Consider the following 13,991-nt stretch of genomic DNA (forward strand, 5'->3'; position numbering starts at 1 on the left):
GTCTGTGGCACGCATATCTCGCTGACCGTTTGTCAGACTGATTTCAAACTTGGCAGTATAAGTATATAGTATAAGTATATATACTTTTTTGATCCCGTGAGGGAAATTTGGCAGGGGTCTTGCTATGGCCATGAGTAAGTGCAGTGCCAAATTTGACGTTGTTTGAATAAGAAATGCAAAAGATATCGTTAAATATATCGGTAAAAGAAGCACATTGGCTTTCGCAGCTAGCCACTCCCCCTCCCACACACCACTGTACTGTAAGCTACCAGTGAGGATTTTGGCAGAGCTGGATCAGTGTAGGTTACACGGTTAAAAACTTAACATGTCTGATCTTACCTGGCAGGTGTGATACAATGATCAAGAAGGTTGTTTGCCCAGGGCGAGGGGCAGCTGTGGCCTACTGGTTAGCACTTCGGACCTGTAACCGGAGGGTTGCCGGTTCGAACCCCGACCAGTAGGCAGGGATGGATTACTGCACGGGCTACCGGGCCCAGGCCCAGGGGCCCAAGGGGTCAGGGGGCCCTGGAGCCCAAGCCTTTGCATGGAATCATTGGCTCAATATCAACAAATCAGGATGAAGGCTATGAATCTGATTAAATTTAGTATTGGCCATCCCCAAAATGCACCAGGAAATCACATCAAAAAAATTGAAAAATTTCTGGGGGAGGACCCCCAAACCCCCCTCCCACATATACGACAATAAGTGGGGGGCCTTTAATACATCTGGGCCCAGGGGCCCGAAATGGACACTTCGAATAGCCCAGGCTACTTTAGACTGTCTTTAAACTTTGAATAAGCAAACGACATTTCCAACTTCAAGGGCTTAAATTGAAACAAGCGATGATAGTCCCGAATTAAAGAACGTCTCAGAATGCCACACATGCAAAGCATAACCAGCGACAAGCAACGAGTGGCAGACAGAGTGTGATGCTATATGATTAGCCCAGGCTACTTTGGACTGTCTTTAGACTTTGAATAAGCAAACGAGCAAAGTTCCAACTGCAAGGTTTCTAAATTGAAACGAGCGATGATGGTCCCGAATTAAAGAACGTATCAGAATGCCACACATGCAAAGCGACAAGCAACGAGTGGTAGACAGAGTGTGATGTGAAATTCTGCTCACTTCACATTTATTATATTATTATATTATCTGTAGGCCTATTCATTATTGAATGCTTAGGCCTACCTGGAATTATGTTTTTCCCTATCCTATTTTCAAAGCAGGCTTACCTGCAGGCATGTAATTGGGCTACAGGAATAGCATGTTTGAACGGGCACTGCACTAGTTCTAAAATGAACGAAAGATCTGCATGAAAAGTAAGTCCGCATGTTTTGCGGATGTCAAGCGGTGGGGCTATATATCTGAACAACAAACCAGACATTTGGAAATCCGACCAGGATCTTACACTACTCCCCTCCTAGTATTTCGGACAGACATTATGTAAGCGAAGAATATGCGGAGATTCTGTTCATGTGCGTGTTCAACCAAGCAGAGATTCTGTTCATGTGCGTGTTCAACCAAGCAGAGATTCTGTTCATGCGTGTTCAACCACGCGGAGATTCTGTTCATGTGCGTGTTCAACCACGCGGAGATTCTGTTCATGTGCGTCGGTGTCGTTCACGCATAATGTCCGCATGTAAGCACCATATCTGAATCACCCGAAGGGTCGGACCTCCGTTTGACAAAGATCCGCGGAGGATGTGTCTGAAAGTGTCAGATGATGTCAGACAATAGCACTTTGAAGTGATTGAAACAAAGAGCTCAATTTCAAAGAGTCCATTACTAAAATATTTTATTCATTAAACATGTATTAATAAATAAATATTTTATATTTTTTCTTTCTTTTCTACAGTTTAGGAAACAAGAAAATTTACAAATGAAGCAGAGAAGAACATTAGGAACTGAAAACAAACAATTAATCAAACAAACAATAAAAGGAACAAAGTACACACCATTCACAACCCCTCCTCAAACCCTCCTCAATCTCCAGCCCTGGCTTGTTATACCTGGGCACATGTGCAAAGTGACGCCTGCCCCAACCCCCCCCCGCCTTCTCATGTCCACATGGCCCAGCAAAGTGTTTACCCTGTGTGAGGCTTTAAACGTAATTATCCCCCCACCCCATTACCCCTATAACATGTGTGCTAGTCTGTTACTCTATCTCCAAACATCGCAGCTTGGTGTCAAAGTTAAGTGTAGATTAATTTGTTGAGTGTGTGTACGTGTAATGGTGCTAAACAGGCACCGGTCAAGCTCTGCAGGAGTAGCTGCACCACCTCTCCTGCACCTTAGGAGAGTGTTAAGAGCTCCCAGGGGTCTAAGCTGTCTTGCTACAGTAGTAGCACGTCTCCCTCCTACTGTATGTCTGAGGACGCAAGACTGTGCTGCTCAATAGTCCTTTGGTTGAAGCGTTAGCTGTAGCAGGATGGGGCCAGTGTGAGGGGTTCAGATCAGAGGTGCTTTTACAGAGACAAAGCACAGCAGTGTGCTGACAGACTACAGGTGGTGGTTATGTGTGTGTGTGTGTGTGTGTGTGTGTGTGTGTGTGTGTGTGTTATCTGTGTGTGTTATGTTTGTGTGTTATGTGTGTGTGTGTGTGTTATGTCTGCGGTGGTCACAGACCTACTACTAAACAGGCACTGAGCTTTAAGACAGGTTAGTCTTCTATTGGAGTGCGAGGCTGTGGGGAGGCCCAGTGTTATGTGTGAAGTGGATGCACCAGTGGTATCAGTGGTTTGTTGGCAATGTCGCTCTCTGGTACAAGTTGGCTGCTCTTTATTTTTTGTTTCTTTTTTTTTTTTTTGGAGAATTTTTTTCTGGTGTCAGCTGAAAATCTGTGGATTAACAGCATAGAAAATGTCGCCATGGAAACATGATGCCTCTGATCCTGTTTCCAGGGGAACTGCCTCTAGTTGCTCTGGTTGGAATCATCGGAGCCTCCAGTGTCCTGGAATGACAAAAGTGACATCGTCACATAAAAATAGCCTCATATAAAAAAATATGTTTGTGGTCAGTCCTGTCATTATTTGAACACCAAGGTCTTTATAAGGACTCGATTCTCTCCAGAAATCTTAAATTCGTTTTCTTAATAATGACGTATGCTCTGAGCACTCACCATGGGCTCTTGAGCCTTGCATGCGGCCGCGTGTTTCTGATACGAAGCTATTATGCAGTCTCTCCTGTTAGAAAGAGGGAAACAAAAACATTTCAGCTTTGATGTTTCATCTCTATATCTCCCGTTGTCTGTGTCCATTCTGTCTGTGATGTGTTTTATTGTGTAACTTAAGCACAGCATGGCACTGCCAACCTTACTTGCTTGTGATGTTTTTTTATTGTGTAACTTAAGCACAGCATGGCACTGCCACCCTTACTTGCATGTGATGCCTCCCCCTGGTGGCAGCCCTTGGATGTATTCGGCCGTCAGGAACTTCATGACAAAGAGCAGATCAGGTTCCTCATCTCTGGACTGAAGGAGCTGGATAGCCTCTACTCAGATAGGGAGACAAATAGTCCATTCATGCCGCATAAACACTATCATTTTTTTATTTAATGACTCTTGTTGTCATGACAAACTGACCTCCCACTTTCACATCAATGATTTGTTCCATCTCGGCCTCACGCTGCAGTGCATCTTGTGAAACATGGGGGGCGCCAGGGAGGCTGATGATAATGATGCTCATGTTATCCAGACTGCCCTGTAGGGGGAGACAAAGAGAGGTTAGTCACATTTGTTCTGTTATGCTGTTTACCAGCTCTCCTGTGGGGTGTACTACGAATCTCTATTAGTGGGTTAGCGAGGTATGTTGCGCTCAAAGCCAGGCTATGCTGTGACACGAAAGTGGATCTGTTTTAGTGTCGCTATATCACCATGGTATCTTATGCTGTCAACCAAACCTGGTCGGGAGGAGGTTATGTGCTAAGTTATAGCTCAAATCGTGTAATCTACCGCACACTGACCAATCAATTGTCTTAAAAACAAAGTTCTCTCACGTGTAGGATTCTGTCATATATCTGACAGGTGGAGCTCCGCCTCTACTAACATTTTGGATCTCGAATGTGCTTTAATATTGCTGTGCGTGCAAATATCCCACTATGGACGTGCATACCATACAACAACTGATGACAATTGATTTATTTGATGTTATAGGTTAGACACAAAAAATTACCGCAGTGTAGATTAAGCTATCGCTCATGAATGCGGAAGTAATTGTTTTTAAATAGAGGCGGTCTTGTGGGTCTCCACGTTTCACGATTGGCCAACGTCATCCCAACGAGAACGCGCACAGATCTGAGCTGAAAGCCTAGTTTGACAAATATATCACATAACTGCAATCGTAGTATCACTTAACGTATACCCCTGAGTCAAGGCTTTGTCAAGCCTCGATATGTCTACATAGCCTAGATATGTCTAACGTGCTTCGTAGTATACCCCACTGACATAATGAGGTCACATTTTGGGTTATAAGTGGTTTCATTTCATCCTATTTCAAGGACCCATTAATCAATAAAACAATCATCAGTCTATCAACCAAGTCAATCAAATAATCCTGTTTCATGGTTTCATAACACTATTTATAATGTTGATAGTAATGTTCAAGAAAGAGAGAGATAATCAGGCTGCTGTTTTTTACACTTGGGTTAATAATGGGTTGCACAATGTGAGATCATTTCAACATCGTAGTAGACCTCCATCTCTTTGTAGATATTCTTAAAACTAGGGCTGCCAATCGATTAAAAAATGTAATCGAATTAATTACATACTCTGTAATCACATATATAATTTTTGCTGTGAAAGTATTTTAAATATTTAAATTCAAATGAATCATTGAATAATCAGCATTAGTGACATTAAAGTTCAAAAACTCTTTTATTATTATTTTCACTGTTCAAATAATGGCCATAATAATCTATGATATGACCTAACATGCTGAGGAAATAAATTCAAAAGTGCTTCGGGAAGAAGTTTTTTTTTTCACATACAAGGCATTTCAGGCCACAGATATAACCTAGGGGACACAATGAAAATAAATTACAGTTTTTCTCAGTCGCTTTGGTGCTTTTCTCACATCACTATTAACATTTGCACAGCAGTTAGTGCATTTCTCAAAACAATTAGTGCAAACTGCAAAACCTAGTGGATAACCTGCAAAAGCATGCCACTTGCTCTAAATGGATAGTCCATTCCTCAAAAGCAAGTATTTATGTCAATGAAACTGCCAGTGTCATCAAAATGAGAAGTCTTGACACCATCGTTTATGAACAAGATAGTCAAATGGCTTTGTCATGTTTTCATTACGACAGTTTATGCTCTCAGTGTTTTCCCATGCAAAAAAAGGTCAGAACTCGGTGACACTACCTGAAAATGCTCAAGACAACACTATACAGTACTTGTACAGCCATTTGAAAACTACAGTATGGTTACAAATTGCTGTAGTTAGGGGAGTAAGTGAGTACAAGACACTGAATTTGTACGTTTCACAGTTTTACTGTATATGCTCTTTGCAATTCTACAGCATTGTGACAGAATTTGATAACTAGCTCACCAATTTTGTATGTAATGACTCAAGCAATGAAATTAGTTTTATAGGAAACGACTATTCAGCATCCATAAGTAGAGTTCATTTTGACTAACATGACAAAGCAACTGATTCATGTTCAAAAGCATTTGCAATTTGTTCAGAGGAAAGAGAAATTGCTACTATGATGTGCACAAATGACTAAATGTTGTGGAGGTTGAACTAATAGTTATGAGAATTTTCATTCTGATCTGAGAAAAGCAGCAAAGCGACTGAGAAAAACTGTAACACTCCCCTCAATGTCAACACTATTTCTTTGCATTGATGTGCGACTTTAGACTAGAGTTGATGAAGTCCGGTGATATGCAAATTCCTTGCTGCAGACATTGCAGAGGACTTTATTTTAATCAACACTTTATTTTTATCAGCACCATCAGGCCGTTTTTTAAAAGTAAATGTTCGAAAGATCTAGGCAGCACATTTTCTTCTCTCTCCTTCTATTTACAGTCTAATGGTTACTGACTAGAACGGCTCGGGGTCAAAGGTCATACAGAATCGATTAATCTGCGCTATGTTTTTTAATCAGTTATTTTTTCTCAAATTAATTAATCGAAATGAATCAGTTATTTTGACAGCCCTTCTTAAAACATGACATATTGATTCAATTACTTTGTGCAATCATTAGAGAACAATATGATATTTTTCACAATCCAGATGTTGAGATTTTACATCATGGTGTTCTTTATTATAAGAGTGCACTGCTATTGCAGTTGAATGACAATCAAACTGATCAGCTAGGGAAAAAAGAGGTCAGCGAGATCTCTCAGTCCAACAGGTTCATATTGTGTTATGAAGTACCAGACAGCTAAGACTAGGGTGACCTCGTTGCCATTGATAAACAACAGTTTGTCCCTTGGAAAGGCTAAGATGGTACACACACACACACACACACACACACACACACACACCTCTAATCCCTGCTCTCTGTCCCCCCTTTCTCTTTCTATCTCTCTATCTCTTTCTCCAACTCCCTCCCCTCTCTCCCTCTCTGTCTCTCTCTCTCCACCTCTCTTTCTCTTTCTATCTCTCTCTCCCTCTCCATTTCAGCCCCCCCCCCCTCTCCTGTTATAATCCACCTATTTACAGGACAGGCTATCCTAGTCATCTGGCACAGGGCATGATGACGGTACATGACGTAGATGCACCCTCGTAAGCTCCCTAAGGTGTGACCAGGAAGCTCAGAGTTATATAATCTTATGTAACGCAAGACCCCAAATACATCTCAAGATATTTAATTTATTTTGTTTATTTTATTATGTTGTTGTTGTTTTTTATTTACTAAGGTCTTATTATACCTCTCTCCTATATCTGGAGAGTAACAAAGTGAACCTCGATAAACCTACTGTAAAATGTATTGAACTGAACCCTATAAGAAACACAATAGAAGAATTGATATCTATGCCCCTTGGCATCAATGTTCAACACCCTTTAATGCTAAGACGGTACCCAATTAGTCATAAACTGACTAAAAAGGTCATGATCGTACCCAATCAATGTTACATAGTGCAATATCAAGCATTCCGGGTGCGCATTGGCAATGTCAGAGACTGTATTATAAGTCAGTGTAGCATCAGAATGAGTTTAAAGCAGTTATTTTAAGATAAAATAGCTGCCTTTGGTTCTTTTACGTTTGCTGGAGTGCATCTAAGTCCAGTATCTGACCTCCAGTTAGGTTCAACTCGGTTGAAGTGTGATATTTATTAGTGCTGTCAGTTAAACGCGTTATTAACGGCGTTAACGTAAACCTATTTTAACGGCGTCAATTTTTTTAACACAAGATTAACATTCTTTTTGGTTAAACAAACTTTGTAGTTTTTTCACATGCTGTTGCAACAACTAGTAACGTTAGAACAACTACAACACCACACTAGATTTAGCTAGACCGGAAACTAAACAATACGCACTGACGAATAGAATTGAACGTTGTATGTGCTGCCCCCTTTTAGGGAAAAGATGACTGATATAATGGAAACCTATGTTGCATCGAAGTGGAGAGCGAAAAGGGCTTATACTTACTAAATCTTGAAACAAATGTGAATAAAAGGCACAAAATAAGGTTGGTGTAAGAGTTATCTGTGTGTTTATGGGATTAATGTGACCATGTTCCTATGGTTTGCTCTTTCTAGTTTACAGGAGTCTCACGAATGTATTGATAGGCACAGTCAAACTGCCCGTGGCTGACTATAACTAAGTTCAGCAAGCTTAACTTTACATGTCATAACATCAACTAAACATAAGTCACACATTCATTCTATTACTTGTAATATGAACGTAGCCTATTTCCTACAACTAGGTGAGATAATTGTCTATGTTATACTGAAGTTCCACAGTTAGCTAGCTAGCAAGCTAACCGTTTTGCATGGGATATTATGTTAAGTGTACATGCTAAATTTGTTCTCAACATGAGGTATTGCAAACAAATTAGGTTGGTAATGTACATAGTTTCGACATAAGTAAGTTACATAAACATAATTCTTCATAACTGCCGTGTTAGTAAAATGATTGAATGTCCTGTGAATTCAAAAATAGATGTAACGTCAACGTGTGATTACTAGCTGTCTTTCCCATTGGAATCAATAATATATTGTTAACTTGTTTTCCTCTAAAATGGGGCGTGATGCAGATTAAATGTATCTTTATGATGATGCGCCGTTAGTAGGCTACGTAAAGGCATGCTGCACACACTTGTTTGGTCTTACGAGCCGGCCAAAGAGTAGTAGCCTAGGCTGACACATTAAATGTGTGCCGCCAAAGATTCTTTCACCGTCACTTGTTCTGTTATCAACATTCCTCTTTGGCTGCTACTATTTGCGATGCACTCTGCTTTCGACATTCATTTACATTAGATTTCATTCTTTTCAATTACTTTGGAGTGGGTAAGACTGTTTTTACTGGCAGGCTAACACATACTGATGACTTGCGCTAGCCTAGCACCTGCGAACTCTGCAATTAGAAGGACTGGATGAAACGTGTTGAAAACGCTCTCCACTGATAAATATCACACTTGCTAACTTGGAAATGAGGTCCTACTGTATGTCCAAAATCCTGAACCGCCCCTTTAACAGAGTTGTACCCCTAACTGTGCTCCAGAAGGCCTCTGGACAGCATAAGATGTGTCCGTGTGGTGACTGTGTAGTTTACTACTACAACTTGAGCATGGCACAGTATCCAGCTCTCCTCTACCCTTATGGTACACCCCATAATCATTCTCCACCTTTTAATTCAGTTCAACTCCCTGTGCAGTGTAGACAGAATGTGACTTGTCCTGGTTTAGGATTTGAGTGATTTACTTCTATATCAAAGGCCTGATGTGGCCAAACTATGGCACACTCAAAGATCCTTGATTGCCCCACTTCAACCCTCTCTGGGATAGCTACATGAGGGACTCAAGGAAAGGTACAGGCTTCGCTCAGTCTGTTTGATATTTCAGAGTGCTTATGATTCGCTAACAGAAAAACAAGAAAAAGCCACACTAGATTATTTTATTGCTGCGCACAGACGTGTGTGGGCGTAGTGCCTTCTTCAGTGTGCTAATAAAAGAATCACAAAGAAGCAAAGCGCGGCTTTTTCTTGTTTGTCTTTCACAGCTACACATGGCACCAGAGAACACAGTAGAGCACAGCTCCATACTGACCTTGTAGAGGCAGAGGTCTAGGACCTGCGTGCAGACCTCTCGCAGGTCATCGCAGACCTCCAGACGGGAGTGGACGAAGGCACACAGGTCCTCGTTGCTCAGGGCGTCCCAGACGCCGTCACAGGCCACCACGAGGAACTCATCATCGTCGGAGCGCTCCAGCTCATAGACCTCGGGCTCGGGCGACACCAGTTGCTCGGTCTGTGCACGCCATCCCACCTCCTTGAAGTCGAAGTCGCCGAGGGCACGCGAGACGGCCAGCGAGCCGTTGACGTGCTGCAGCGTCACTGAGCCGCCAGCGTTTTGGATGCGCTCGCGCTCGCGTGGGTTGCACGGCTTGTGGTCCTCCGTGTAGAAGTGGACGCGGCCGGAGCGGCACAGCAGGGCGCGCGAGTCACCGCAGTTGATGAAGTAGATGTGCCGCGGCGAGACCATGACCGCAGTCGCCGTGGAGCCGCTGCGGTCCCAGGTCTCGCGCCGCGCCATCTCGTGCATGCTCCGGTCGATGGCCAGGAAACCCTCGCGGATCCCCTCCTTCACCTGCACGGGGTCCTCCTCCGCCTTAATGCCATCTAGTGGACAGGAGGGGAAACAGTTAACCACCCACCCAGGACCACATCAGGCTTTAGTTCTCACCCACCCAAGACCACATCAGACTCTAGTTCCCACCCACCCAGGACCACATCAGGTTCTAGTTCCCACCCACCCAGGACCACATCAGGTTCTGGTTCCCACCCACCCAGGACCACATCAGGCTCTGGTTCTGCTAGGATCCACTAGATGGTTCTACTACATGCTGTAGTGACCTACTACTAGTACGTACAGTAAGTCAAATTTAGTTGAAGAACGATACTAGACTAGACCCATGCTAGATCAGGAACATATATATTCCAGATTATGATGGCGGAAAAGTTCTGGGATTAATTCCTGCCTGCCACCGCTGCGCCCTTGTGCAAGGCACTTAACCTTGAGTTGCTCGACGCTAGCCCTTGTAATAATTCACATAATAAGTCGATTTGGATAAAATCATCAGCCATATAAAGTCAGATGGTGGTCACTACAGTTGCGTAGTCTACCAGTACTACCAAATATGTCCAAGCAAGACCAAAGAGTTTTTGTACCTTTAAAATAATGTTTCCAAAATTGTTTCAGTGGTTGTCAACTTGTAACAGGGTGAAGGGCACTTCTGCATTCGCTTTGCGGCCCTCTATCGGTTATAACTGCACTATGTAAGTTTGCCAGATCGGGTAGCAGATCTGTAGTTCGATGGAATGAGACATAAGAAACTACAAATTTGACTTGCATGATGTCACAATACATCGTACTTTCATAAAATCATGCAACATAATCTACCTTGTCTGTGGACATTGTTATTTGCAAAGCCGGTGCTGGATGAACAAATAGCGTGCGTGCGAAAAGTTCTTCGGTGTTGCTTTAAGGTAAAGACCTTGAATTGAGCTTTCAGCACCAGTAACACATACATTTCCAATAGATTTCATTTAGATAATCCGAATGTCTGTCTGCACACATAAACCAAGTTTTGACTGCTCAAAACAGTTTATGACAATGCTGTATTTCTCATTGGGGTTGTTGGCACGACGGTAAGAGTTTGCCCTTTGCCAGTTAGAGTGTTGCAATGTGCCTGCTAATTGAAAAAAGGATTAAGTGATCCTACACATGCCTCAGCAATTGTCTTAAGGACCCCATGGAGAGTTTCGGGTGACCTTAGAGAACGCCCGCTGCGCAGTCATTGTCTTTAGCATTGTCTGTTCATCATTGTCTGTTTTTGTTTGTGTGTGCAGCATCTAAGCTCGCACGCACTGACATTGGAGTTCTTATTAGACAACAAACTGAACTGATCTAATATAATACAGTATAATAATTATGACCGCCGCGCAGCAAAGCGGCGGTCATATAGGTTTAGTCAGATTTTTTTTTTTTTTCTTTTTCGCATGTCCAAATTTCCGTCAAGGATTCCCGGGACACTGAAAGACCGGGGTGCACGAAACTTGGTGGGCATGTAACCCCACATGGATAGCATGGAACCATTGTTTTTCGTTTTGATCTGTAGCCCCCCCGCTGGACTGGACCCCCCGAAAGGAGGGTAGGGCAGACACAGTTTTCTGTGAATATCTCGAGAACCATAGGGTTTAGGAGGACAATTTTTTTGTATGTTGATCTCAAAGGGCCATGTCAACCCATTCCAAAATCACTCATTTCATGTATAGTGCCACCTAGTTAAACACAAAAAAGTATAAATGAGGTGTTGTAATCGCAGGTATCTGTGACCTAGTCAAAACTGCACGAAATTGGAAGTGTAAGATCATTATGACACCCTCTGAATGCACACCAAGTTTCGTGGAATTCCGTTCATGGGGGGCCACACAATAAATTAATTTATGTTACTATACACCAACTGGCCTGTAGGTGGCCGGAGACAGTTTTCTGTGAATATCTTGAGAACCGTAGGGCCTAGGAGGTCCACCTTTTTTTGTATGTTGGTCTTAAGGGGGCATGTCAACCCATCCCATTACCACTTATTTCATGTATAGCGCCACCTAGTTAAAAATTAAAAAGCAAATAATTAGGTGTTTTCATCACAATATCTCTGGCTGACATATTCTGGTTGTGATCTATTGATCAATGAGCACTGTCCCTCAACCAATCCCTTTAAATTACCTGCCTGGCATTTTTAACATATTTTGTGAACATGTTCTACAACTCGTGCTACAGTCTTTTGAAAAGTCTTTTTGAACATGTTCTGAAAGTTGTGCTACAATTCTTTATCATTGATATCAAACTGGTAATATTTAAAAGCTTACTAATATACAATATAAACTATACTCTAGAATTGCACATTATTTTATCCAGTATCTTTTATCAGTCACTCAGAAATCTATACACAGCCAAATATTCTTTTGCCTCTACTTAAGCCTGTCAGCAATGACTGATTAATTCAGTGTCATCCCATGCCAGTCAAGCCCCGTGCTGTGCCTCTGCATGTGTCATGAGATTAGTGTGGGTACAGTGTTGGCACGTGTGGTGCGGCACGTACCCGTGGCCATGATGTGCTGCAGCAGGTTGCGGGCGCAGAACTGCGCCACCGTGGTGCCCGCGTGCCCGTCGAACACGCCGTAGTAGCCCCACTCCTCCAGCTCTCCGTCCAGCTCGGGCTCACAGGCGTGGGCATCCTCCATCTGCGCCCTCCAGCCCTGCATGCCCGCCATGGCGTAATTCGTACCCCACCTGTTGCCGCCCTCGGCCGTGTGCTTGGTCAGCACGGGCCGGTCCAGGTAAGGGCTGGGCATGCCGCCGTCGTCGTCCTCCTCGTCCTCTCCGCTGCTGTCGCGCGGCGACCCGATGCCGCTGCGGAAGAAGAAGGTGACCATGCGCTCGGTCTCGCGCGCCAGCTGGCGCAAGAAAGACGGCACCTCGACGGCGCTCGCCCGCCGTGCCGTACGCATGACGCCGCGGAGACGCTCCCCAAACTTCCGGGTGACTCTCCGGCTCCGGCTCCGGCTTCTCCTGCCCCGACTGCGGCTTCTCCTGCCCCCGCTGGGGTCGAACCGCTCGCCTAGGGGGCCGGTCCTCCTCTGCCTCCTGCGCCCGCGCCGGTCACTCCTCAGCAGGTCCAGTGCCTCAGTTGTGGCTCGGGGAAAAACTCACCCGGCACAGAGCACGCAGAGAAACACAGAGAGGGACGCAGAGAGAGAGAGACAGGCTCGCCGCTCGCCAGTGGCTGTAGGTGCTGTCCGCCTCACGCACAGTTCATTTGATGCTGCGGAGAAACTCTGAGTTTGTTCATCTCCATTGTCCTGTTGCAAAGTTTCCTTTCCCTCGGTGTTAGTGTTGTGTGGTTCTCGGAGCGGTCATCCCTCTGTGGTAGCAGACCGGCTCAGACACTGTTGGCTGTTTGTGCTGGCTGGCTGGCTGACTGCTTGTCCTATGTCTGGGTGTCCTGGGCTTACCTGGACAAGTCATTCTCTCACAAAGCCATGTGATTGGTCAGTTCAGGAGTGGTGCTGCTATTTCTGTTTGCTCATCCTTAGACACACTCGCCTGGCCTCCCTCCCTCCCTCCTTCCCTCTCTATCCCTCTCTCTCTCTCTCTCTCTTTCTCTCTGAGAGAGTAGTCACTAATCCCAATGGCAGCATTAAGGAGTTGGGGGATTACCTCGGTGACCACCTCACCAGGGGCTGGGCCTGTCAGCATTTCATAATAGTGTGCGGAACACCAGCCCATAAGTGGTTTTGGAGGCTGTGCGTGTTTTAGTCCGCTGGAGGATCGGAGATGCTGGGACATGCAATGTACACTACCTGTCTCCTAATAGACACGACACACACACACACACACAAATGAACACACATAACAAAGAAAGTCTGATGAGGTAGATAAATGAATTGCTATATATATAGTTAGATGAGTAGATGAGTTACAGTATAGTTAGATATGGTAGTTAGATAAGTTATAGTTAGTTATTGTGGTTAGATGACTTAGTTAGATAGTTAGATATAGTGACATACGTTTTGATTGGATAGTTAGTAGATTCTAACATTATAATAATGATAATAATGGTGGTGAATTTTATAAAAAAAAAAAAACAAGGATTTATTTAAGAATTGAATCACATTATTTTCAAGCAGTTACTGTGTATCAACCCTTTTTTATACAGTACAGTCGATGGTATCAACAGTGAACAGTGGGCCAATGTTTTAATTAGGTGTTTCCTTTGTTTACAGTAAACACTCCTGACCTGTGAGGTCACAAAGTGCCTCCG

At 43.7% G+C, this 13,991-nt stretch overlaps 1 protein-coding gene across 1 annotated transcript; it reads right to left on the reverse strand.

Moving 5' to 3' along the window:
• Nucleotides 1–2,055: 2,055 nt before the first annotated feature.
• Nucleotides 2,056–13,243, reverse strand: ppm1na (protein phosphatase, Mg2+/Mn2+ dependent, 1Na (putative)). The gene is made up of 6 exons (XM_042063161.1): nt 12,270–13,243; nt 9,215–9,786; nt 3,582–3,699; nt 3,376–3,490; nt 3,120–3,183; nt 2,056–2,951 (listed from the first exon to the last, which is right to left on the reverse strand). The coding sequence occupies exons 1-6, from the start codon at nt 12,676–12,678 to the stop codon at nt 2,913–2,915; spliced, it is 1,317 nt and encodes a 438-aa protein (XP_041919095.1). The 5' UTR covers nt 12,679–13,243; the 3' UTR covers nt 2,056–2,912.
• Nucleotides 13,244–13,991: the final 748 nt, after the last annotated feature.

The sequence above is a fragment of the Alosa sapidissima genome, chromosome 15 (genome assembly GCF_018492685.1).
Source record: "Alosa sapidissima isolate fAloSap1 chromosome 15, fAloSap1.pri, whole genome shotgun sequence".
NCBI classification, from domain to species: Eukaryota; Metazoa; Chordata; class Actinopteri; order Clupeiformes; family Clupeidae; genus Alosa; species Alosa sapidissima.